The sequence below is a fragment of the Molothrus aeneus genome, chromosome 12 (assembly GCF_037042795.1).
Source record: "Molothrus aeneus isolate 106 chromosome 12, BPBGC_Maene_1.0, whole genome shotgun sequence".
Lineage (NCBI taxonomy): Eukaryota > Metazoa > Chordata > Aves > Passeriformes > Icteridae > Molothrus > Molothrus aeneus.
In genome coordinates this window covers 19,847,429-19,873,700 of record NC_089657.1, presented here as the reverse complement: position 1 = coordinate 19,873,700, position 26,272 = coordinate 19,847,429, and the positions used below count along the sequence as shown (strand labels likewise).

Sequence of the window (26,272 nt, the reverse complement as noted above, 5' to 3'; positions counted from 1 at the left end):
AGGCTGAACTCTGAGTGAAATTCTCAGCAAACTGCTTACAGCTCCAGTGCTGGAGCTGCAGCACATCCAAAAATCCCTGCTTGTCTTAGGCCTGGGAATTCCGAGTCAAAGGTTTCGGTAAATGCCTTTCTGAAAGAACCAGTTCTACATCCCGGCAGAGCGTGAGGTGAAGCTTAATTTCCTTTGTTGTTTTCTTCTGGAAGACAAGTGAAAATGAAGAACGTGTTGAGAGCGTGGGGCTTTTCATTTGCAAAAGTCCTCATTAGCATTTTCTCTGCGGGGTGGGATAATCGGGGCTGGATGCTGTCAGGAAATCCATGGGTACATGGCTCCTATGCTCCAGCCCACTGCTTAGAAATAGATAATTAGGGTGATAAATAGGATTTTTTTTTTCTGGAAAGGATATGATGCTGAGAAAGAAATTGCTTTGCAATGTGAACAGACAAAGGGGAAGTTTCCTGAAAAGTCTCATTTCAGGATCGAGTCTTTGGCTGGCGTCTCCTGAGCTTACTTGTCTTGGGCTGGCTTTCCTCTTTTTCCTTGATCCTGGGAATAGCTGACCTTGATTATGGGATGTAGCCATTTTTTTTCTTCCTTTTTTCCTTCTTTTTTTCTTGGAATGTAAAAAAATCCAGACACAAAAAATGTTACAACAGGGAAAACTCAATTTCTTTTCTTCTTTCATTTTTTTTCTTTTTTTTTTTTTCTTGTGCTGTTTTTTTTGTGGAAACAAAGGAAAAAGGATTTCCCATTGCCATCTTGGCAGTACCAAACCCAGGGCAGGAGGCAGTGCCAGGAAGTTGGGGCTCCCCAGCAGCCACTGGGTCTCCAGGGCTTTCCCTCAGTTCCTCTTTAGATAAAACCACCCTGGAGAACAGGGGATGAAAAGCTGGGATGAAAGAGTTTTGATAAGAAAATCTAAATATCCTCACCGTGATGGCATCAGTGACTTGAAAATTGCCAAGCTAATGAAGCCCAAGGGAATATGAGTCCAGGATGATAAATGGGCTTGGATTTGGGCAGTGTTTTGTGTTGTTGGGGGGATGTTGCTTCTCACAGATAACCAGTTGTGTTTGCTTAGGAGTCACCAGCTCTGGTGCAGCTCTGAAAGAAATCCCAGCAAATAAGTGCAGGCAGCACAAGGAAAGGACAGAAAGGGTACTTGAAAGAGAATCTTCACAAGAAAATATTTTTTGAAAGGCTCCAGTCAAACATATTTTTTCACTCCAAGTTGCTTTTCTCATGATCTGGTCATTCCCACCACCTGCCATGTCCTGTATAAGGTGTTTTTAGGGAAATACCACACAAAGTGTGACCCTGTTTAAGCATAACCCCCTGATTTCTTTGCCGCCTAAAGAAACTGCCAGTTCTTACATATATTTATCATTTCATTTAATTAAACTTACACAAGGCAATTTTCTAAGAAGATTCAAGGCACTTCTGTAACTGCACAGTGACAATGAGGAAAACCAGAACCCCTAAATATAGCCTATATAGATCCCTAAATATAGCTTATTATCCAGGCACTTGGGGAACTAGATAGGTCCACATGGAAAAGAGCCTCAGGTTGAGGCTTAGGGCTTGGTTTTCTCTGCATATTTTTGAAACAGCATTAAAATTCTTGTGGCATTTTAGGGATGGGATTGTGGGGGTGTTTTATGGTTTGTTTGGGTTTTTTTGTTTGGTTGGTTGTTTATTGGTTTTGTTTTAAACACTTGTCCAAGTGCCAGAGTGGTTTTGAAGCATTTTGTCAGATTCTGCCTTTGGTTTTGTTGTTGTGACTGTTGAATTCTCAAGTCCCTGTGTACCTGTTTGACAGCAGTGCAAGCTGTAGCCTAAATGTTTCCTGTGAGGGATTTTCAGAAGTGAAACAGAATCAGAAACAGCCAAATTGTAGCTGCTGGAAGAGTAAACTTAGAGCAAACTGCACACAAGCATTGGTCTCCCTCAGGACACTTCTTATTTAACAACAGCAACAATTTAATGGTTTTTTTAAAGATAAATTGCTGTTGAATTTCTTGTGTGCCAGTCCTGTGTGTTGCAATGGAGCAGTTCTGTGCTGTTGTTAACTCAGAGTATCCTGTGAGCCTGGAGAAGGGGAGGGATGGGCACAGATCTGGTTTCTGACCAGTGACAGCACCCAGGGAAGGGCTGGAGCTCTGTCAGGGGAGGGTTAGGGTGGAGCTCAGGGAAAGGTTCTACCCCAGAGGGTGCTGGCAGTGCCCAGGCTGCCCAGGGGATGGGCACGGCCCGAGGCTGCCAGAGCTCCAGGAACAGCCAGCACTGCCAGGGGTGCCCAGGGTGGGATTGTTGGGGGGTCTGTGCAGGGCCAGGAGCTGGATCAATGATCCTGGTGTGTCTCTTCCATCCCAGGAGATTTATAGAACCCCAGGCTGCTGTGAGTTGGGAGGAACCTTGAAGCCCAGCCCTTAAAGCCACCTCCCACTATTCCAGGTGGCTCCCAGCCCTGTCCAGCCTGGCCTTGGGCACTGCCAGGGATCCAGGGGCAGCCCCAGCTGCTCTGGGCATCCTGTGCCAGGGCCTGCCCACCCTCACAGGAGGAATTCCCACCTAATCTCTAATCTAAACCTGCCCTGTGTGACTCCATTCCAGGATTCTCACCCGTGGCAGTTCACGTTGGGATAGAGAGGAAAGAAGGAGGAGGAGAAGGAGGAGGAGGAGGAGGAGGAGGGGAGGGGAGGGAGTTGGTAGAATTGGGCCATGGTAAAATATAGACATTTTTTAAGATTTGTGCTCCTGTCTTCTCAGAACAAAAGCAACCCGCGTTTCTCGTGCCCGGCCGAGGTTTCGGTAGCAAACGCTGCTGTTCTGCCATCCCCAGCCCGGGCAGTCCCAGCCTGCGGCTCGGGGGTGGCTCCGGAGCGGCTGCGGCTGCCGGGATCCCCCGGGATGCTCGGCCGGGATTCCCCGGAGGGGCTGGCCGTCCCCGCCGGCAGGCTGCCTGTCTGTCCGCCTGGCTCTCTGTCCGCTTGTCCTTCTGTCCGTCCGTCCGTGCCCGCGCCCCGGGGGCTGTCCCGCTGCCGCCCCGCGCTTCGGGGTTGGTTCATCCTCCCCCTGCGCTCCCTGGCAAAGCGCGTTGGGAACCAGATAAGCACAATCTGGTGTGCGAGCGGGAGGGTCTGAGCTCCTGCCTGCCTTCTTTTCTTTCTTTTTTTTTTTTTTTTCCTCTTCTTCTGCTTTTTTCCTTTTTTCCGCTCCTTTCCCCTCCCCTCACGAGAAGCCCCCAGCTCCCGAGGTGCCGCAGACAATGGAGCTGATGTGCTGGTACAGGAGGAGCTGATTAACGGGGGGGGAAAGGGGAAAAACAGGGAAAAGGGCAAACGCCTGCAGCCCCGTGTGCTGAGATCACAGCTCTGCTCTGGGTACCGGGCAGTGGTGTCACAGCCCATCGAGATAATTGCCTGCATTTGCCGAAGTTCTGGGAGCTCTAAGGATGCTTTCCAAGGCTCCATCAAAGCCCGCAGCTGGGATTTCTCCACGCTGTTAGTCCGGGGGGCTCTCAGAACGGCCTAAACCAGCCGAAAGCAGAAGTGGGATTTCTGTGTAACACCAGTGATCCCGGTAGGACTGGGGGCTGTGGGAGAGAGCCAAGCGGCGAGCGGGATCACAGAGCGCCCATGCATTCGTGTCCTTTGTGCGCCCGGCTCTTTGTACGAGCGGGGCACGGGGGCTGCAGGTGCTGAGCGGCTGCGGGGCTGCCCCGGCTCGGGCGATGCCGCAGCCCCGCCATGGGGCACGGACACCCGGCTGCTCAGCGCGCCTGACTCATTCAAAGCCCAACAAAAAAGTCTTGTGTCGCTAAAAGCCCGCTGCAGACCGCGGTGGCGGCGGCAGGAGTGCTGGAAAATGCTGAAGTTAAAGGCCTTCTGCTTGGATTACTGGCAGTTTTTATGTCTCCAGCCTCTCCATGGTTTCTATAAAAGGTAAGAAAACGTTAACTCTGCAATGCTCTTCAGCACATGATGCCACCAGGGATTTTCCTCGCTGTTGTGCTCCCTGGGAGAAGGGAGAAGGGAGTGGTAGGCAATTAATGAGAACTTGTGACAAAGATTGTAAAGCTGCTTCTTTCTTTCTTTTTTTTTTTTCTTTTTTCTTTATTGCTTTAATTATCAGCTGCTGTTGTCTCTGTGCATTTAGATGTGAAGGTGAGGGTGCTGTTTGGTTTTAACCTCTACTTTAGGTCACATCACCTAAGACTCAGGACTTTTTCTTCCCTGCTGTTTTATCCTTAGGCACAGTGGCTCGTGCTGGAGTGTCCACACTGTACATGACACTGGCAGATTAATTGAAATGTCACGGGCATTTATGGAACGCAGAGAAGACCCTTTATTTCCCTGAGATATTTAGCAATATAATAGTTCATCTTTCCTCTCCCTCCCAGCACAAAGTGCACATCAGAGTCATTCAGAGCAGTGGGCACTTCACTTAGACAGGTCTGACACCCAGCTTAAATGATTGATGGTGAATGGTGATCCTAAAGAATAGGTCTGGGTGTCAGATGCATTGAGCTTGCCTATTTAATGGAACAGCAAAATAAGCAATTCCATTTAACATGTCCCTGAACTTACCCTGATGCTTTTTAATCTACACTTCGTTTTCCTTGCTCCTGATTTATGGTGCTGAGCAGAGGGAATTGGATGGGTTTGAATTTGCTGGGGGGAAAGTGGGGATCCCTTTGCTGTGAACAAAACCCGGGCGATTCTCTAAAACAGGATTCCGTTCTCCTTACGTACACTTTCTGCCCTGGCTACCTATTGTCAGCCTACAGAAAGTGCTTTGTACTAAATGCTAATTGCAGTTGAATTTTTCATGCAGTGACTGAAGGCTGGAAAAGGGAACTGTTCCAATCTTTTTCAAGGTTTCGGGGGTGCCCCGCACTTTCTGCATTGAGTAACATGGGACCCTCATCTGTGACCATTGGCTTGTGAAGTTTCAAAAGATAGCTTTATTCTCCTCTCCTTGGAGTTTTGCACAGATTCCACTGCCAAGCCAAAAAATTCCCAACCTAGCCCGAGCCCATTGTGATGTTTTCCTTGCTGAGAAACCATATAAAATAATAGAAATGGAGCCAGACTGTTTTGACACAAATAAATACTGAACTCGAGCTTTCTGTCTTGGGTTCCTGGCGAAATCCCAGCTTTGTGGCAAATGAATTTACTGGGGAGTTATTCTACATCTCCTAATGGAAACCCTTGCAATAGGGCTGCCCATTTATTTCCTTCCAGAGAATTAATTTACTTGCCATCACAGCCTGGATGTGCTTGAATCTTCTGTCTGCATGAGCAGCACTAAAACCAGGCCTTAAGCACTTCAGCATCACATAGAGGCACTTTGTTCTCATCTTTTTGAGAAGAAAAGAAAATTGAAGGAAAGTTGTGACTTCCTCACATTTGAAACAAAATAATTTGTTGGTTAAAGCACAAACAAGTGGGAAAAGCAGGTGCTGCAGAATAACAAACTTTAAATGCAAGGAAGCTCATCTGAAAAAGAAAGAAAAAAACTTTCTGGAGACTTTCAATTACTTTTTATTAGTGATTGTAAATTGTTTTAAATGCTCTTGGAAAAGAGCCCAGGGGCAATGGGGAGGATTTGTGTGTGCCCCGTGTATATATTTCCTATTTTTGTGTATAAAATGAGGCAACAGATAACCAAAGCAGGACTTGGGTAACATTTCCATGGAGTGACCATGCTCTTTCCTTCTGTGCACTTCCTGACTCTGATTTTCAGCTGCAGTCACTGCTCAGAGCTGTGGAAAATGTTCCTGGTTGCTTTGGAAGCTGTGACTTGCTGCTCCATGGTGGGATGTCCAGCTGTGTTTTCCAGCTTTTATTATTCAGGGAATTCTTGTGGGTTCATGTCCAGAGAAGGGAATGGAGCTCTGGAAGAGTTTTGAGGCACCAGGAGATGCTGAGGGAGCTGGGCAGGGGCTCAGCCTGGAGCAAAGGAGGCTCAGGGGGCCCTTGTGGCTCTGCACAAGTCCCTGCCAGGAGGGGACAAGAGGGGGGCCGGGCTCTGCTCCAGGGAACAGGGACAGGGGGAGAGGGAACGGCCCCAGGCTGGGCCAGGGCAGCTCAGGGTGGATATTGGGAAAATTCTTCATGGAAAGGGTGGGCAGGCACTGGAACAGGGCAGTGGGGGAGTCCCCATTGCTGGAAATGTTCAGAAAACACACGGATGTGGCACCTGGGGACATGGGTCAGGGTGGCCTTGGCAGTGCTGAGGGAATGGTTGGATGGACTCGATGATCTTTGAGGGCTTTTCCAGCCAGAATCCAATGATTCTGGGTCTGCTGCCTGGCCTGGACAATTCTGATTTTTGGTATAATCTTATCTTGTTCTGGGGTGCACTTCCATGGAAATGAAATCCATGGGCTTGAAGAGAATTCCGTGCAGGGTGTGTTGGGGTTTGTGGTGGCCCCACTGCCCAGAGCTGTGGGCAGGGAGAGATGGAGGACAAGGAAAAGGATCCATTCCCCCTCCCTGGCTGTGGTGCAGTGCCAGCTGGGGCACTGCAAGCAAACACTGAGCCTGGGTGATGGGGGAAGGGAGAACTAGGACAGGTTTTCAAGTTTATTTATGTGTACAGGGTAAAAAATCCAGCTCCAAAATAGCAAGCTGGGCATGTGGCACTCCTAAAGAAATGCCAGGTAAGGGCAGACACCACGTGTACAGAGAGAGCCTCTCTGGAGTTTGTTCTCTCAACACAGCCAGGGGAGAGGGAAACTGGGAGAATTCACCAACCACACTTGCAGTCTGTTCCTTGAATTTGGCAGCGCCTGCAGTAACCAGGACTTTGCCCATCCCATGTATGTTCACAAAACAAAAAGTTACTGCAAGGTAACAGTGCTTGTGCCTCCAGTAATGTGTTTGTAAACCAGCAGATAAACTGATTTATCCAAGTGTCAGCAAATTGCACAAAGCAAACTCAGGGGACTGGGGTAGAAACCTGCTCCAGGAAATGTTTGGTAATTCAGTGATTCATGAAAATGAGATCTCAGTGCTCTTCAGTTGCCAGTAGCACCAAGTGCATTTTGGTCAGAGCCCATCACTTGGGAGTGCTTTTGGTGCCCTCTGAATACAAACACTGAGGATGCTGAGATGTGTTTCTGTGGCAGATTAAAGTGTAAGATGAGCAAATCACTGTCAGGTTCCTGTGGGCTTGGCAGGATGAACGTCTCATGCTTTACTTCCAGGATTATTATAAACCCATGTGAGTCCAGGTTTAGCATGTCAAAGTGAAGATTTTCCTTAGCCAGGGGGGAAAGCTCCGTGCTGTGCTGCTGCCAGCTGGTGGGTAATAGCCCGGGCTAGAAATTGTTACCATTAGCATTGCATTAAAGATCAAGCAGAAGGTGAGGAAATGTGTGACTGGCACCGAGGGCAGCTGTAATCTGCAGATTTTCCCTCCCAGAATGTCTTCTCTCTTCTGGCTAAAACAGGAGGATTTCAAAAAACATAAAGCAAGTGCCAAGTTTGTAAAGGCTGTTTTATTGGAATGCCTTGTTTGGCAAACAAAACTGTTTTTAAATTATTTCTTGTCATTTTCAATTTTTCTTTCATGGCTTTGGTCTCTCTAAAGGAGGCACGAGTCCCTTCCAGAGCAATTAGGGCCATTTGTAATGAGCCACCCCAGTGGAATAAGCAAAGGGAGAGGTGGCTGCCTCTTTGAAGCCAGGGATTAGCTGGAATTGTTTCTGCCACCCTTCAGCTGGGACTCACAGTTCCAGCACCCTGCTTCAGGATAGGGTGATTCATGTGCTTGAGCCCATCTCTGGGCAAAATAGGTCTGTATTTTGGTGTATGATTCATTCCCATGAGGATGTTTCAGTGTTGATTAAAAATGAAAATGCTTTCAAGGCTTGTTAGGAGCAGCTTACTGCTGCCACCCTGGAATATCAGAGTATCTGAGTGTCAGAAGCTACTTGAAGCCACTCTGATATTGCACTCTGCAGGGCACCTGCAGCTCTGTGCTCATCCTCTCTCCCACTCTCTTATCCTAGAAAAATGTGTAGCATTTGAAGCCATGAAAGGAATTGCCAGCCTTAATTTAGATGCTGTTTCAAAGGCAGCACAGGGCTTGAAGTGATCTGTGTCAGGGCTGTCCTTTGGGTTAACTCTTTGCTAAAAAGAATGTGCTTGGAGAGGCTTTGTTCCTCATTCCTGGTGTTGCCAGCGTGGACTCTGCTCTGGGGTTGTGTGAGGTGGCTTCAGATGTGTTGGGTGACTGGCACAGACATGCTGCTGCTCCCTCTAAGGGGAAGGCAGCATAAAAAAAAGGTGTAAAAAACTCCCTGGCCATGGGTCACTACATAATTAAATTCATTATTTAAAAACAGATTTAATGAAGGGGGAAAAACTTGTATACAATCCTATAATGCCACATTCCTGGAGGTGATGGCTGCATACTAATTACAGACCTTAGGAACAGGAGTAAAGGGAAAAATCCTTGAAGTTCTGGTTCATGAGGGCAGGGAAGTGCTTTTGCACAGTGCTGGGCAGTGATGTCAGTGGGTTTGTGCATCTCCTTGCTGTCACTTAAACTGAGCTCCTTTGCAGCATCCCAAACAAAACAAAAGCAAAGTGGGTGGGGAGAATTACTGGAGCTCTGCCTTGAACTTGCATTTGGAGTTCACCATATATGTTGGTAGAAACAAATAGAGTTTGCTTTCACTTGACAGTGACTTCATCCAGAGCAAGGCTGAGTCATGTGCCCCTGGAGCAGCTCCCTCTCCAGAGGATCCTTTGCCCAGGCTGCTGCAGCTGCAGAGCAGCTGAGAGCTTCCCCCACCTCCCAAATCCTCCCCTCTGCAAGCACAGCCTGCAAACAGCACACATTGCAGTATTCCCACAGTCAGCCGAAAAATTATCAGGAGCAAACCCTCAGATAAACACACAAAGTAGCAAAAATGCCTTAAAAGCCATCAGAGGATTTCTCTGTGCTGGGGGAAGTGATTCCAAGTTGAGAAATTTCAATGAAAATACACCAAATACCTGCTAATCTGGTGGAAGCCTTCCTTGCCATGTCATTAATCGTTCTCTGTGTCTGAAGGAGCCTTTGTGCAGGTGTTCATTGCTCACATGCCTGAAATCCACACTTCTGGTTTGCCTAGGACACCTCTGCTTTCCCCAAGGTGAGCCGTGGGATTTGGGCACAGCTGAGCCAAACCCTGCACCAATCTGTGGGGCTGTGATGCCTCCCTGGACCAGTGCTGGAACTGGCTTAAACTGGGCTTCAGACCTGGCAGTTCCTTGTGTGTGTGCCTGCCTTTTCCCCACCATTTCTTTGCCTTTTCCCACCTTTCCCCTTCCTGCCTTTCCCTCCCTTTTCCCTCCCTCCCTTTTCCCTCCCTCTTCCCTCCCTTTTCCATCCCTTTTTCATCCCTTTTCCCTTCCTGCCTTTCCTCCATCTTTCCTCTACCTTTTCCCACCTTTCCTCTGCCTCTCTGCAGTCCTCATGACATCAATTCTCCAGGCTTCCTAAAACTTTCCACTTCTCCACCCCCTTCCCTCTCACCCAGGAACCATCTGTGAGCCCTCAAGTTCTCCCTTCCTCACTCTTGCACAGATTTTAACCTTCCACAAACAGCTTGGTGGGGATTTTTTGGAACTGGGGTGCCTGTGCTGGGGGTTCCTGCTCTTTAGCTGGATCCCTGGAGCACTCAGAGTTTGCCAGGCTTTTCTTTCCCTCTCCAGTCTCTCCTGTATTTGGATGCAGCTGATGGGCAGCCCCTGGAGCAGTCACATTTTAATTGTGCCTCTGGCTCCGTGCCCTGCAGAGGGGAATTGGAAGCTTTCTGAGTTCCCTTTGATCGTTGTCCAAGTCTGAGTCACAGCACAGGGAGCCCGGTGGTGGCCTGGAGACATCCCAGGAGTCTCTCAGAAGCTGCAGCCTGGAGGGTGCTGCAGGGACTCTGCCAAGGATCCCAAACTCTCCAGCCTTTGGGGGTGAGGGGAGATGCCCTTTACCAAAATGCCAAGTCCAGGCTGGCTTTGTTCCCCAGCAGGACTGGCATGTGCATGTCACTGCTGTCAGCTCCCAGGAAACAGCAGGGTTTGCATTTCCTTAGGAATGTTTGTGAAAAATCAGCAAAGGAGGTTTCAAAGGGAATGGAAGAGAATGCAGCAAAAGCTGGGAAGAAAATAGTGGTGAAGATATTTTATTAAAACCTCCTAAGTCAAAATGTTGGCTTGTTGCAGGTTGAAGAGTTAAAGATGCCCCAGGTAGTCCAAAAAGCCAGAATGCTTTTTCAGAGAAAAATTTAAACTCCATCTATTTGTACGACTCCTTGCAATCCTTAATTGGTAATAGCTGTTGTATAAGGGGAGTGCTACCTAAGTTAAAAATAGGCCTAGGACTGCACTGACAACCCAAACCAGGCTGGCTCCAGCAGTCACATTTTCCTTTTGTCAAATGACCTACAAATGTAACATACATCAGGACAGAAATGCTGTCAAATCCTGGTTTGGGACCATTTCATTGTGGTAAAGCTTCAAAAATCCAGGCAAATCATGTTCCCACCCTTGAGGGCTGCAGGGCAGGTTCCCTGTGGCAGGGATGTTGTGCTGAGCTCACTTAGGCTGGGCCTGGGCACAGGGGCAGCACTGATCACCTCACACACCGTGGCTGAGGGGATGCTGCCATCCAGGGCACTCAGCTTTATTCAAATCCAAACCAGATCCATTGTCCTGGCTGCTGCTTTGCTCTGGGCTCCTCTCCCTGCTTGCACCCACCAAGGTCTGCTTATCCTCCTGCAGGCCCTGCTGCCAAGCAGGAGTGGATCTGCAGAGGGGGGAGAGTGCTGGAGTGTGAGACTCCAAATTGAGCCCTGCCTTTCTATTAATAGCATTTAAAAGTAACACACCACCTCCAACTTGTAAAGGAACCTCAGCTCCAGCATTTTTAAATACTTGGAGTGATTTATGTCCCTTGTGGTGTCTTTGCCTGCAGCAGCTTTGGTTCCAGCGTGAAAATTAGAAAATAGATTAAAAACCTCCCGTTCCTCAGAAATGGCCTCAAGCTGTGCCAGGGGAGGTTTTAGGTTGGATATCAGGAAAAATTTCTTCACTGAAGGGGTTGGAACAGGCTGCCAGGGCAGTGGTGGAGCCCCCATCCATGAAGGGATCTAGATATGTGGATGTGGCACTTGGGGACATGGATCAGTGGTGGCCTTGGCAGTGCTGAGGAATGGTTGGGCTCGATGATCTTTGAGGGCTTTTCCAACCTAAATGATTCTGTGAATCTATTCTGCCTTTTCTTCCCTCCCCACCCGCCGACACTGGGGTTTTTGGGGATTTTTAACTGCTCTCCATTGCTCTGGGTTCCCTTAGGAAACAAAACCATTAGGAGAATCCCATTATTGTTCCTAAAATGGGTGGCATGTGCTTGGCAGTGGCCAAGTTGAGGGCTTTGACAAACTTGGTGAATTTTTCCCAGTGTTTCTGTGATATTGATTCTTCCAACTGTTTTCCCTGCCCTGCAGCAGCTCCCTGCTCCTGTGTGCAGTCAGCAGAACCAAAGCTGTGCGTCTGTCTTGGTGTTCCAGGCTGCCTTGCTGCAAGCCTTCCTGCTTCAGCAGCTCCCCTGCAGCCCCAGCAGCTGAGCAGAGCCTTTCTGCTGACCCTGCAGTTCAGGGGGACCCACCTTCAGCTGCCTCCACCGTGTGCTCAGCTCCCAAAAGCCACAGCATCATCTCTGAGTTGGTTGTGGCTGTTGGAATCAAAGATTTCCTCCTAGGAGAGATGCAAAATGTTGTGCAAAGCTGAGAGTCGCTTTCCCTGGTTTACAGGCAGCAACAAGCAGGTCCAGGGCATCCAGTGTGGCCACTAGTGATGCTGGGTTTGGAAAAAACAGTCCTGAAGTGGGAGGAAATTTTGGAAGGAGGCAGAACTTCTCCTTGCAGGTCAGGAGGACTCAAGAGCTTGTGTTCCATGGGGCACTGTCATGGGTCCAGACACACAGGGCTGCAGAGAGGGAGAGCTGCTGTGGGTTCTTGCAAGCAGGGCAGAGCTAAAAGGTTTCCAGGGAGAAAAAAAATCAGCAAATGATTAAATCTGTGCGGGGAGTTGAGCTCGGGTGGGTGCAGTGATGTGCTGCGAATGGAATCTGTTTTATTGCAAGGGGAAGAGATAAGTGATGAAGTTCTCATCCACACCCAGAGGGGAGGAACAGCCCAGGCAGGCAGCTCCAGACAGCCCAACCGGTGTGAGTGTGGGGTGCAGTGTCACTGCAGTGGTGACAAGAGGTGGTGATGAGTGCACAAAATGGAAAATCCATGTCCAGGGCAGACACGGCCCCTGCAGTGCTGGGGCTCATGCTGGTTGTCCTGAAGGGAAGGCAAACAAGGCTTCCAAACAGTGAAATCACTTGACATGCAAATGTGTGCCTTGTTTGGGGCACGGTGATGTCTCTGAAACAAAGGGGAGGGAAGTAAACAGCCCAGACAAAAGGGCCTCAGTGTCCCACTGCTCCTGGAAAAGCTCCTCTGTTCCTCAGTGGGGTTGTTCTGGCTACTGACAAACAGCTCATGTGCCCAGTTCCTCCTGGCCATCCCTTCTGGGACCTCCTTGGGGATGATACCCCAGAGGAGCTGCTTTAAGAGAAAATGAGAGACAGAATCAGGTTCTATTAATCTCCAGTTCTTCACAGCAATCAGCAGCTATTCCCTGGTGTTGCTGGCACATCCAGCCAGGCCCTGCCCTCCCTGGGCTCTGCAGGATGCTGTGGGCTTGAATGTTCCCCTCAAACATCATCCCAAGGAGCATCTCACACCAATCCTTTCTTCATATTTGCAGCAGAATAAATAGCACTTTCTCACAGCAGAGATCTAATCACAGAACTGAGCTATGACTTATATATGTGATTTGCACAGTGTGCAACATTTTCTGGATGTGTATTAAATTATATGTATTTCCTGCATAAAAATAATAGTAATAATAATAATAGCAATAACAAAAATAATAATATTCCCTGCTTGTTTGGAGGAGAAGCTACTTGGATTTGTCCAGGTCTTCTGGGAAATCAGTGGACAAGCTCAGCTCAGGAGCTAAAATACTCTCTACACTATTTAATGGTCTGGTTTTCCTGGGAAGTGCTGCAGCAATGATTTAAAAACCAAAGCAAATCAAAAACCAGTCCCCTGCAGCATCTCACCTCTGCCCCATGATGTTCCCAGGTTGTTTTAACTCCTTTGGTCATTGGTTGTGCACAAAATTTAGAAACGTGGCTGAAGGAGGTGATGAAAACTCTGCTCTCTTGTAGATCTCTTCCACTGAATCTATCTTTAGAGGCAGATAAAAACACTATTCCTGCAGATGTTGGTGCTGTCAAAATATTGGGACTGCAGGGGAATCAAGGAGGGTATAATCTAAATACATCAATTACACCAAGGGCTCAGGATTGAGCTCAAAGAGAGGGAAGGAGCTGACACAGCTGAGGGTGCTGTTTGATACCTCCGTGCTGCACAGGAAAGAAACTACTGCTTTTATTCTCTTTAGAGAATGGGTTTATTTATGCCACATGAAATCTTGCTAGTGTACAGGGTACAAAACCCAGAAAATCTCTCCTGTAGGCACTTCATCTCTGAAGTTAGGGAAGGGACAGGGTTCAGCTGGGCTGCCTGAACTTACGTAGCTTTTTCCAGCATTGAAATGTATTTCTGTGATTATGTTAGGAACAGATGTATAGAAGTTTTCTAATGTAATTTTCCTTCATTAAGGCAGCTGATTTAAATGTACAGCGTGCTGTGGAACTTGGTGTGACTTTTCCTAACCAGCCATCAATAGCTTGCTCCAGGAGCAATTATCAGGAGCTCCCAAAGCAGAATGTATTTCAAAGAGTGGGAACAGTCACGAGACCCTGGGCAAAATGGCCTTAGAGAAAATGGAGTTATGCAACAGCAAACAGACAGTTAATCACGGACTGATTCTGCTCTGTGAAGAAACAGCATGAACTTGGTTTCTTGCTTAATTAAGTTTTATAATATAAACATGTATCTGATGTCCAGAAGGGCCCCTGATAATGGTGTTGACCTGGGCAGAGAAGGGAGTGTGGGCTGAGCAAAGGCTCAGGGAACTTTTAATCTGTCAGAGCAACAGCTCTGACTTTCAGGGTGGTCTTGGAGATGCCAGGGCAGGATTTAAAGGGCTGGTCTCTACAACAACAGTAATCATACTTTTTTCTAAAGTTTTTGCCATGTGAGTGTGTGCTGGGGCTTCAATTCATTGAAACTTTTGGCAATAAAGGCTGTGTGTTTGAACTTATTCAGCACAGCAAAAGGATTCCACATACGTAATCTATTTTGGGGTGTTTTTTTGGTTGATTTTGAGGTTTCTTGGGTTTTCTCAGGGGTTTTTTGTTGGTGGGTTTTTTCTTAATCAGATCTTGCCATTTTACTGTTGCTGTCATTTCCAGGCTGAGTGTCACAGCTGATACTCACCACTGAAAGCCAGGACTTCTTCGTATGCCTTGAAATCCAGCTTTGGAAAATGACTCATTACTTTTTTTTTGGCACCAAAAAGTTTATTACAGTACACAGAAAATTCTGCAAACAGCTGAGGGTTCCTCCAGCCTGAGGCATTTGATGGAGCATGTCCTGGGTTAGCACTTACAGCTCTCGTAAGGGATTTTCTAGGGCACTGTTACTGGGCTGGGGGGTTTTCTGAAGTGGAATAAATGGGAATAACTTTCTGCAGGTGCTGCCTAGGTAGGGTTTTGTGACTTGGCAGCTTGGAGCAGTGAGTGTAACACGGAGCTTTCTGAACAGCCTCTAATAATCTCTGCTGGCTTGCAAATAATGTAAACACCGAATCTTATAAATCACGGAGCAAGGAGTAACCCGAGCCTTCAGATGGGAAAGCTGCCTTCCCTGGGAGTTCACTTGAGTGGAGGTCGGAGGAATCACTTGGAGCTGGTGAATCAGAGCTGGGCTGCTGCCTGAGCTGGGCTGGCTCTGCTGCGCTGCCGAGCCCCGTGCTGGGCTCTGGGATCCTCTCCTCGGCAAACACCTCGGGCAAGGCCATGAAGGGGGATGGCAGTGCCATGTGGAACCTGATGTGGAAATACTGCATTTCTGTCAGGACGATCAGGTACGGGGGCATTTGTACAACTTTGTTTTGGGAGGCTGAGAGGTGCATGTGTGGGAGCTCGCCCGTGCTGCTGCTGGGCTCCTGCTCCCTGCAGAGTTAACTCTCAGCAGCCTGCGAGGGCTGTAAATTCTTCTTCCTCAGACTTACACTGAACGTGCAAAAAGAAAATGATATGGTTATTACAAAGAAATCTTCCAGCAAAATGTAGTTTTCTGTCTCATTTGCAAGCAGGAGAAAAGAGGAATATGAAAGAAACTTTATTTTAGCAAGTGAAAATTCAAAAATTCTGCTTCTCTCCTGAATGCTTGCCTGTCATAATTTTGTGTTTGTCCTGTCTCTCAAATCCAGAGGTTGAGCAGTTGTTCTTGGCACTCTGGAAGCATCATTTGCAAGGAAGGGGGGTGTAAAGAAGGTGGCTTTTAGGGCAGGATAAACCCCTGGGTTCAGTGGCTGTTGCCTCCAGGCTGGAGTGGTCTGTGAGCGCACCTGGGCAAAGCCAGGGGCTGCAGTAGGGGCTGGGCTGTGGGTGCTGAGCCTGGCTGGGCACAGCCCGGGGTGTTGGACACTGCTCCCTGCCAGGAGCAGCTGCCCAGGATTCCAGCAGAGCTCATGGCAGGAATCAGAGACACTTGGTGATTGTGCATCCTCATCGCGATTTTTGTATATTTTAAAATAGTTTCCCAGTCCCAGGCCTTGGTTTCTTGGGGGGACACAGCTGTGTGAGCTAAGTGGTACCTTTGGCCATGCCAGGTCCCCTGGAGAGGTCGTGTAATCCAAGTAATTACTGCATTTCACACTGCATAATTATTCCGGGCTGAGAAAATAGTTTACAGAGCCTGAATTCCAGCATGCACTCTCATTACAACTCGGAATGAGACTGTGGAAGGCTTTTTATCATCAGGGTACCAGAATAAAGCTAAGAGAAATCCCTTAGTTCCCAGCAGAGTCAATATAATAGAAACTGGCAATAATCCCCAAGAGAGGATTCGATTAAGATAAAAATAATTTTATTTATGATCTGGGTTTAGAACCAGAAGTAGAGGGAAAGCCTGAAAGAAGCACATGAGTGCAGTCTTTGCAGCCCAGATGTTAATCCCAAACTCAGTGCTGCTGGAACTGCCTGAGACAAGTCCTGTGCAAACCCCTCAGCCCTGAGGGTGGATGATCCTAGGAAAACTAAACTTTAAAAGTTCCTCAGAGGCCTGGGTGTGGTGATTTTCCTGAAGTTTGACATGCAAACTGTGATGTCCTGTAAACAGCCAGTTCTTTATTTCATCAGTGACCTTAGTGCAGTGTAGGGTGGGTTGAATATTAGCTGAGTTATTCACGGCAGGGCTTATTTATAGAGCTGTTGGTGGCTCTCACAGGCAGTGAGATGCAGAGAAACAAGAGCATTTTCAATGAATGTTTTTGGTCGTTTTGACAGATCCTATCTTCCTTTGGCAACTACACCAAGAAGTTAAAGAGAATAAAAAACCAACATTTCCTTTGTGGAAAAAGTTCTCTACCACCCTAAGCTGCTTTTGTGACACAATTCACAGACCTTGGAACTATTCCTGTGTTTTGGGAGACTCCATCCTGGGGCTCAGGTTCTCATTCATCCCAGTCCTTCTCCCTCTCTGCCTCTTCTCTTTTCTGGGAAGCTCTGGAGCCTGTGCAGCCCTGGCTGGAGGTTCCAGTGAGCCTGGCTGTGCTGTGGAGCAGCAGAGAGAGTTGGGTGCTGCCCTGCCCTGCTGGGATCCTCCCTGCCCACCCCGGTGCCCCACACTGGGCACAGTCCCTGCCTGCACACACTGGGCCACTTGTCCTGCAGGCCTGATGAATGAGGGCATTTGTGCCTGCCTGAGAAAACAGCCCCACTCCAAAAGGAAAATGAGGCTTTAGGGTTGATCTTATTTGCATTGGACTGCAGCAGCTTTAGGAAAACATATTTGACTGAGCCTTTGTTGCCTGTTCTGGGCTGCAAGGCCTGCGGGCCTTGGCCACGTCTGAGCCCAGCCCTGTGGGGCCATGGCTGTGGGTCCTGGCTGTGCCCAGCCCTGTGGGGCCATGGCTGTGGGTCCTGGCTGTGCCCAGCCCTGTGGGGCCATGGCTGTCTGTGGGGCCATGGCTGTGCCCAGCTCTGTGGGGCCATGGCTGTCTGTGGGGCCTGGCTGTGCCCAGCCCTGTGGGGCCATGGCTGTGGGGCCTGGCTGTGCCCAGCCCTGTGGGGCCATGGCTGTCTGTGGGGCCATGGCTGTGCCCAGCCCTGTGGGACCATGGCTGTGGGGCCTGGTTGTGCCCAGCCCTGTGGGGCCATGGCTGTCTGTGGGGCCATGGCTGTGCCCAGCCTTGTGGGGCCATGGCTGTGGGGCCTGGTTGTGCCCAGCCCTGTGGGGCCATGGCTGTCTGTGAGGCCTGGCTGTGCCCAGCCCTGTGGGGCCATGGCTGTCTGTGGGGCCTGGTTGTGCCCAGCCCTGTGGGGCCATGGCTGTCTGTGGGGCCTGGCTGTGCCCAGCCCTGTGGGGCCATGGCTGTCTGTGAGGCCTGGCTGTGCCCAGCTCTGTGGGGCCATGGCTGTGGGGCCTGGCTGTGCCCAGCCCTGTGGGGCCATGGCTGTCTGTGAGGCCTGGCTGTGCCCAGCTCTGTGGGGCCATGGCTGTGGGGCCTGGCTGTGCCCAGCTCTGTGGGGCCATGGCTGTGGGGCCTGGCTGTGCCCAGCCCTGTGGGGCCATGGCTGTGGGTCCTGGCTGTGCCCAGCCCTGTGGGGCCATGGCTGTCTGTGGGGCCATGGCTGTGCCCAGCTCTGTGGGGCCATGGCTGTCTGTGGGGCCTGGCTGTGCCCAGCCCTGTGGGGCCATGGCTGTGGGGCCTGGCTGTGCCCAGCCCTGTGGGGCCATGGCTGTCTGTGGGGCCATGGCTGTGCCCAGCCCTGTGGGACCATGGCTGTGGGGCCTGGTTGTGCCCAGCCCTGTGGGGCCATGGCTGTCTGTGGGGCCATGGCTGTGTCCAGCCTTGTGGGGCCATGGCTGTGGGGCCTGGTTGTGCCCAGCCCTGTGGGGCCATGGCTGTCTGTGAGGCCTGGCTGTGCCCAGCCCTGTGGGGCCATGGCTGTCTGTGGGGCCTGGCTGTGCCCAGCCCTGTGGGGCCATGGCTGTCTGTGGGGCCTGGCTGTGCCCAGCCCTGTGGGGCCATGGCTGTCTGTGAGGCCTGGCTGTGCCCAGCTCTGTGGGGCCATGGCTGTGGGGCCTGGCTGTGCCCAGCCCTGTGGGGCCATGGCTGTCTGTGAGGCCTGGCTGTGCCCAGCTCTGTGGGGCCATGGCTGTGGGGCCTGGCTGTGCCCAGCTCTGTGGGGCCATGGCTGTGGGGCCTGGCTGTGCCCAGCCCTGTGGGGCCATGGCTGTGGGGCCTGGTTGTGCCCAGCCCTGTGGGGCCATGGCTGTCTGTGAGGCCTGGCTGTGCCCAGCCCTGTGGGGCCATGGCTGTCTGTGGGGCCATGGCTGTGCCCAGCCCTGTGGGGCCATGGCTGTGGGGCCTGGCTGTGCCCAGCCCTGTGGGGCCATGGCTGTGGGTCCTGGCTGTGCCCAGCCCTGTGGGGCCATGGCTGTGGGTCCTGGCTGTGCCCAGCCCTGTGGGGCCATGGCTGTCTGTGGGGCCATGGCTGTGCCCAGCTCTGTGGGGCCATGGCTGTCTGTGAGGCCATGGCTGTGCCCAGCCCTGTGGGACCATGGCTGTGGGGCCTGGTTGTGCCCAGCCCTGTGGGGCCATGGCTGTCTGTGGGGCCATGCCTGTGCCCAGCCTTGTGGGGCCATGGCTGTGGGGCCATGGCTGTGCCCAGCCCTGTGAGGCCATGGCTGCCTGCAGGGCAAACACTGTGCACAGGAAAGGCTTCAGGCCTGGGGGAGTCCTGGGGGTCCTGGAATCAGTTTAGGAGAGAGCAGTGTGGAAATACACTGCACTGCCTAAAAAAATGGTGCCTTTCTTGCTGCTGGGGGCTGTTGGCCAGCTCCTAGAGCACAGTTGCAAAAGTTAAAAAGATGAAGGCATTTCTCTGCTGTTGTGCCAAAGCTGAGCTTGTTGCACTTAACGTGGAACTTGTGTCCTTGCAGAGCTCATTGCTCTGAGCCAGGGAAGCCTCACTACTGCCAGGTTATTTCCCAAGGCACAGCAGGGGAGAATCCCACCTTAAATCTCATCCAGTGCCATCCCTGCCATGGGCAGGGACACCTTCCACTATTCCAGGGTGCTCCAAGCCCTGTCCAGCCTGGCCTGGGACACTGCCAGGGATCCAGGGGCAGCCACAGCTGCTCTGGGCAAGAGGGGCAGGGTTTGGCTGAGCCCCAGTGCAGAAAACAGGGTAATCCCTGAGCCCCAGGACAGTGCCCAAGGGGAGAGTTGTCATTCCTGTCCTGGCACTGGTGGGATGCAGGGTGATGTCCTGGCACTGGTGGAATGCAGGCTGATTGTCCCTTCCCTTGCCCAGCAGTGGCTCGTGCCACACTGGGGTTTTGGGCTCTCCTTGGTGGCTGCAGTCCCTGCCTGCACCAGGCTGTTCAGTGTTCCTGCCCAGAGTCTCCCACGTTTCTGGGATGGGATCAGGAGTGTGTGCCAGCCCCTGAGGAGGTGCAGGGGTGGCAGTGGCTGTGTTTTCACCACGGCCCTGCAGAGTCCTTCACCCTCCATGCTGCCCTGTCACTCTCCCAGTCCTTGTGTTGAGGGTGACCCTGCCCTTCCACTCCTCTGAAGCCTCTGAAGTGAGGGGCTGTGGCACTAAAAAGCCACGCTCTCCTCCTCTGGAAGTCCCAACTTGTGATACTTACAGGGGGAGAAAACTTCCTCAAAATCAGGGAGCTGGCAAAGCCTGGGAGCAGGACTGGGAAAGCTCCCTTCACCTTTTATTTCTGTTACAGCTGCACTTCAGTGACCCCACAGCTGGGGGACAGGCAAAGGCACAATCAGGGAATTGTTTGTCCATATGTTCAGGTTGGCCCTGTTGTTTGTAGGATCCTGGCAGTTTTGAGGCAGAGGAACAAGTGTTGGAGAGGGGTGGGAGCAGACCCTGCGTGGGGAATGGCTCATCCCTGCTGAGGTCCCTGTGCCAGCCAGCTCTGAGCATGGGGTTAGTGGTTGGAGACTGGAGCCATCTGAATCAGCACATCCCAGCCCACAGAGAATAAATTACAGGGTTTATAGCAGGGTAACACATAGTTTTCAGCTTGCATCTTCAAGTTCTAATGCAAGTAATGGAGGAAAACAGTCAATAGTTACTTCTTAGTGCTCCACACATCTGGAAAAAAGTAAGAATTAGTCCTCAGTCTGAGCTGTCTGGGAGTTTCTTTCCTCATTTTCCTTCTGCTACAAACATTTTCCATTTTGGTTTGGTCATACTTTATTTTTAGTTGTCTGCTTGGGCTTTTTTTTTTTTTCCTGAAGACTGATGGAACAATGCAGTGATTTCATCGAAGAAAACCAACACCCTGAGCAGTGAAAGGGTCCCCTTTGGTCATTGGTGGCCTTTGGGGCAGCTACTGGAGCTGGGGTGGTCAGGATGGAGCTCATAAAATTTAGAAGCATGGAGCACATAAATTTAGTGTAACTTGGGCAGGGGTTGTTCATAAATGTTCTGAGCACCCAGACTGCTCTAAATTACACTGGGATCAGTGCAAAAGTGTGGGCTGGGAGCCAGGGCTGGGCACAGTTTGCTCTGCAGTTCATGGGCAAACATCAGCAGCTGACATGTGAGCAGAGATAATGGGGTAGATAATCAGATATTTCATTTGTGCCTGTCAGTTTTCCCCTGTAATGGCAACTCCAGCACCTAACTCAGCTGTTCCTCCTGGCACCTCCAGGGTTAATGTTTGTGAAGCTCACCTGGATAAGGAGAATATCTGTTATGTATTGTTACAGTGGGGAGCAGTGGAGTTGGCACCTTTCATTAAGATCAGACATTACCAGTGTGATTTTCCTTAGCTATTTTATGGCTTAAACACTAATGAGAATTACAAAAAATTCATTTATAAGATTAAAAAGAAAATCCAGAACCCCAAACCCAGCTATATCCATATTTATCTCCACAACCTATTTTTGTATTCAGCTTCTACATGGGTTTCTTTGTCAACTGCAAAATGCTGCACTTGAGAAGCTAGAAGACAAAGCCAAATGCAAGTCATTGTTACTGATCTCAGAGCTTTAATCCTCAGGCAAGGATGGTTTTCTGGAGGCTTTGGTGCCGTGTTTGGGTGTGGTGGGGCTGTGGCTGTCCCAGAGCCTTGCTCTGCTGGGAGATGGGCTCAGCCTGGCAGCCCCAGGCTGCTGGGCAATGTCTGATGCACTCCCAGTGCCAAAGGAACAAATCATGGCCAGGGTGGCACCACGTTGGTGTCCTCAGAACGCTGTGTTGGGGGTGTTGTGAGCATGTCCTGTGCATTTTGCATCCTAAAATGAATTATTTGGGTGAATGTCTGCCCTGCTGTGCCTGGTCTGTGCACAGACAGCTGCAGGGAATCACCGTGGCATTAATTCCTCTACCTGGAGCAGCTCGTTCAAGGGCAGAATTACACTGCTGGGTTCTGCTGGGAATTGTTGTTTTTAAAAAGTCATTTAAATGTTGCTTGTGTTCAGCCGGGGTGGGTGGGTGCTTACACGGTTGGGTTATTTCAATCTGATTGTTCATGTAAATGAGAGGTTTGTGGTTTAGGTTCAGTGAGCTTCAGCTGGTTATGGGTTACAGCCTCTTAGAGCAGAGGGCAGAACTTCATCAGCTCCTCCTGCCTTTTTTTAGTTATGAGCACTCGTTAAAATACTCCCACTTTTACTTCTGCGTGTTCTTTTTGTCTTGCACTCTATTATTATTGATAAAAGCTCAAAATGCACAGGCAGGGGCTGGTACAGGCAGCAGGTGATTGCAGATTAGTCCTTGCTTGAGGGTTGGTGTAAAGCACCAGGGTTTGCAATATTTGCAGGTATTAAGGTGTTTCTTTGCACAGAACCCTCGAGGTGAGGGTGGCTGCCCTGAACAGGCAGTGTCAGCGCAGCACTGGGGGCTCCTGGAACTCCCATGTGGGGGTTTCAGGGCAGCTCAGATAATTGCAGGAGATATTCTGGGGCAGGGAGGTTGGACTGGATGACGCCCAGGGGTCCCCACCCAATCCCTGACTCTGGAATGTGGAAGTGATGGGTGAGGGCTGGAGCTGCCCTCACTCCCTGCCCACACCAGCTGCATCTCCAGGGTTCTGTTGTTCCATTGAAAGGAAAGGGATGAAGGGACCAGAAGCCACCTGAGCTAAGTAGCTCAAAATTAAATCAACTTCCAGCACTCTTTCGAGTCTTAATGTCTTTGCATTAAAATTACTGCATCAAAGTTTTGCTCAAACTTTCAGCAGCCCTGGGCTGGACTCTGCCAAGGCTCTGTGCTTGCAGGGTGCAGGGTCTAATGACATGCACTGAAACCCTAGAAGTCAGAAACCTAATCCAGGGCAGTCCAGAGAAGTTAACAGCCTGTTTTATTATTTATTTACACAGACCTTTCCAAAGAGCCTGTTGGAGCAGAACCATGGGTTACTGAGCTGGTAGAATTGTTTGTCTAGTGGTAGAGGAGTTTCATTCTGTTCAAGGCAGCTTTTTGTACTTCAGTGCTTGCTGGAGGTGAGGCATATGGTAATAATATACATGGCAGCTTTTTGGGCAGAATTAGTTTGAGTTTTTTGCTGCTTCCACTGCTGCTCCTGCTTCTCTTTGTCTCCTCAGACTGAATTAGAAATTGGCATTCAGGCTTTGCTCTGAAAAGGTGCTGGTGCTGCTGCTGTCCTTCACTTACTCAGTTGTTTGTAGTTTTGATATTTTTTAAATCCTGAAGTAGCCCATGAGCTTGGGTGTTTTTGTTCTGAATGTACAAAGAAATAAATTAAATGGGAGCATTCCCTGCTCTTCAGCTTGAACAGAATTACCTTTATGGTGGACTGCAAAGCAAATTAGGTAGGGAGAACATAAAGCTCTGAGCTTATCTGCTTTTAACAAGATCATGCATTTTCCAGAAGGAGTCAGATGACGTTTTAGGAATTGGTAAGTACTGATCAATGTAAAGCTTATGAATCATGTCATTAACATCTGTGCTGGGGATTGATCATAGTATGAAAACGTGGGGTGGGAAATGATTTTAAGGAAACTGTCTTCTGCTTAAATGCCTGGTAAGAGTTTCATTCCTTTTCCTAACAGGAATTAATTTTGCTATACAATAGAGATTCTAATTCTTGCTGTGTTTTTGCTGTCCTTGATGCAATATCTACCTATTAATCATTTTCTTTGACAGTAATCATAAAACCAGCAGGAATTCATGCAGTAAGCAAAGTGTCACACGTTCAGTCATCTTTAGCAGAGACAATAATTCATGGGTATAATTAACTGCCTGACAGGTATCGAGTGTGTGAGGTGTTTGAAGAGGGCTTGGGTTGCTGGGGGGTTTCCTGTGCTCACCACTGCTGGGGGGGGGGGTGGCAGAGCTGTTTAATGAGGCTCTTGTGACAACTGCAGGAACAGACAAATAAATTAAAATAAAATCAAAGCTCCTCACGTTCCTATTTACCGGCTGCTTAATGACACTTAAGCAGAGCTGGAGGTGGGCAAGGCAGGGCAGCCTGAGCTGCTGCATTTCCATGCTGAGGGTGCTGCATGGGGTGGGGAGCTGCAAGCTGATCAATTAACAATTAATATGCTCCTGAGTTAGTCACACCTGCCTTGGCCTTCTGGAAAAGTCTCAGCAGCGTGCATGGCATTTTGCATTCAATGAATTCTCATTAGCTGTGGTACCAGAGCAAGGAATGATATTCCTGCATGGCATCAGGGGGCCACTTTCATGGTCTGATGGGGCTGCTCTGTGCAGGGAGAACTCCGTGGCTGGGAATTACACAGGGGAATTACATCCTGACACAGAGCATTCTGCTTCAGCTCTCCTGAAAGCCATTTATTTTCACAGAAATTGGTTTTCTAACGTGGGAGTCCTCTTGGACACTGCTTTCCCACATCATCCTGAGGGCTGAATCACAGCCACACTTTTGTCACCATTCACCTTCCTGAGAGCCACTTCACTGTGTTCGGATGGCAAATAAAGCCATCCTTCCAAGGAGATCTTGGAAATCAGGACTCCCTAGGATTTAAGGTTTAAGAAATTAGGATTTAGGAAATTGGAGCACATAGGCTGAACTGAGGTGGTGCCCCTGCAGCTCCTTTGACAAGCAGAGTGCTGGCAGCGGGGCAGGGCTGGGGAACAGCCTGGGCTCAGAGTCGGCAGTGCCAGCATGTTGTGCCCCCATGACAGGGCACAGGCTGATCCTGCTCTTCTACCTGCAGCCTGAATGCCTCCTTGGGCTAGAGCAAAAGGCATTTCCAAAACTTTGGGCAGGCTCAGCCCACAGGGAGCCCAGTGCCGGGGGAAGTGCAACCTTTGTGCTGCTCGGGAACATTTGGAATGTGTTCCAAGCCTTGTGAACATATGTCCCTGTTCAAAGGACAGTGTGGCTGCAGTCTCCTCTGCTGCCCACAGCCCTGGGTGAGGATCTCTTTGTCTCAGGTGTTCTGAAGGTTTGTCCCAGCTCTGACCCTGGAATGGTTCCCCAGCTCTTTCTCCCCTCGGAGCCGCTGGGGCAGTGAGTGCCCAGGGTCAGCCCTGCCATGGCCAGAGACACCAGCCTGGCCCAGCTCAAGGTGTCCCTGCCCGTGGCAGGGGGTGGAACAAGGTGGGATTTAAGGTCCCTTCCAACCCAAGCCATTCTGGGGCTCTGTGATGCTGGGAAATGATTCCATGATTATCTCAGGGTCCAGCTGGGAAGCGTTCCTGCGGCCGAGGCATCCAGGCAGCTTCAGAGGAAGCTGTGGGAAGGAGATGCTGAGCTTCTGATGCCTCTGGGAAGATAAAAGGCACATTTGTAGTTTGCCTTGGATGCTCTTATCTAAGAGCAAGCCCTGCTTGCCTTTGGGAAGAAGGCCGCAGAAGAAATAGCTATTGGCAGATCCAGTTATAAAAAAGCCTTTATAAAACCCATCAAAACAGCCCCCAGGCTGCTATTGTGGGGTTTATTGTGTTCCTGAGAAATAGAAGCTGGTTTAACAGAGGTTTCACAATGAAATTAAGAGATACTATGTGTTAAATTGCATATTTTTAGTCTTGTGTGTTCAGCTTAGGGTTAAAGCTCAATTCCAATTTCCTTGGAACTGTTGAGTGTCCACAAAGGACCTGCAACTGCTGCACAGGGATTTTGCACAGGTAGGTGTGTTTGTATCAGCAGATTTTTGTATGGCTTAGGGTTTAAACCAGCAAGAGTGAACTATTCCACCAAATCAATGAGGTTGGGGCAGATCAATCTATTCAGTACCTTATTACCCATTTGAAATTATCTCCTGTTGTTTTAAAATGAGTGAAAACCAGGCACACTGCTTAATCTGACTCTTTAGGAGAGCCTAACCCTGCTGCTGTAGTGGGCACACAGCCCTGAATTTAAGCACTTTTCCACAAGGGGCCTTGGAGTGCTCAGCTATGGGGTTTTTCTGGCCATGGACACAAAGACCTGATGGCAGCATTTCACTGACTGTATATTTTCAAGTTAATGTAGCAAAAACTTGTGGAGGAAAGGGGCCATCGAATGCAGATAAATACTTGACTGCTTTCCAAAGATTAATTCTTTAAAATTTCCAGTGTTAATTTCTTAAAAACAAACACATGCAGAAGAACACAGACCATAAAGGCAGCCTCCTGAAAGACTTGTCCCAAGTTGTTTCTCCTCTTTCCAGGCTCTGGAACCACTGCATTTTGCAGGTTATTCCACCTGCACATTCTAAGTGCTTGAGCAGATTTGTTGCTCAGATGATTTGAGTTTTGCACAGTAGTTCAAATCCAGGTCTAAAGGGAGACTAATCCCATTAATGCCTGTCTTGTTGCTGTTCCTCGGGATAACAATGGGATGGAGAGTGAAAAACGATGCTGGAAAGGGTGTAAAGGACACTTTGTAAATGCTTTTGTGCCTGTGCTGTCCTGTGTTCTCTGTCCCCACACGCTGTGACTGTAACAATCCATGGTGAGAGATAAGGAAAAGAATCCACACAAAAACAGGCTGGCAGGGCCATTTCCTCCAACACAGGGAAACACTGGAGCTTTCATGGAAATTGGGAGTGGACTCCACTGAATGCCTGTGCTGTGT

At 49.7% G+C, this 26,272-nt stretch overlaps 1 protein-coding gene across 7 annotated transcripts in view; it reads left to right on the top strand.

Moving 5' to 3' along the window:
• Positions 1–26,272, top strand: part of IQSEC1 (IQ motif and Sec7 domain ArfGEF 1) — a 302,049-nt gene that overhangs the window by 162,218 nt on the left and 113,559 nt on the right. The window contains exon 1 of one of the 7 annotated variants that reach the window (XM_066558302.1): positions 3,277–3,944. The exons of the other annotated variants lie outside the window; for them this stretch is intronic. Coding sequence (XP_066414399.1) covers positions 3,868–3,944 — 77 coding nt within the window. The 5' untranslated portion in view covers positions 3,277–3,867. Of the gene's footprint in view, positions 1–3,276; positions 3,945–26,272 lie in introns of those variants that run through there. 7 annotated transcript variants of the gene reach the window in all.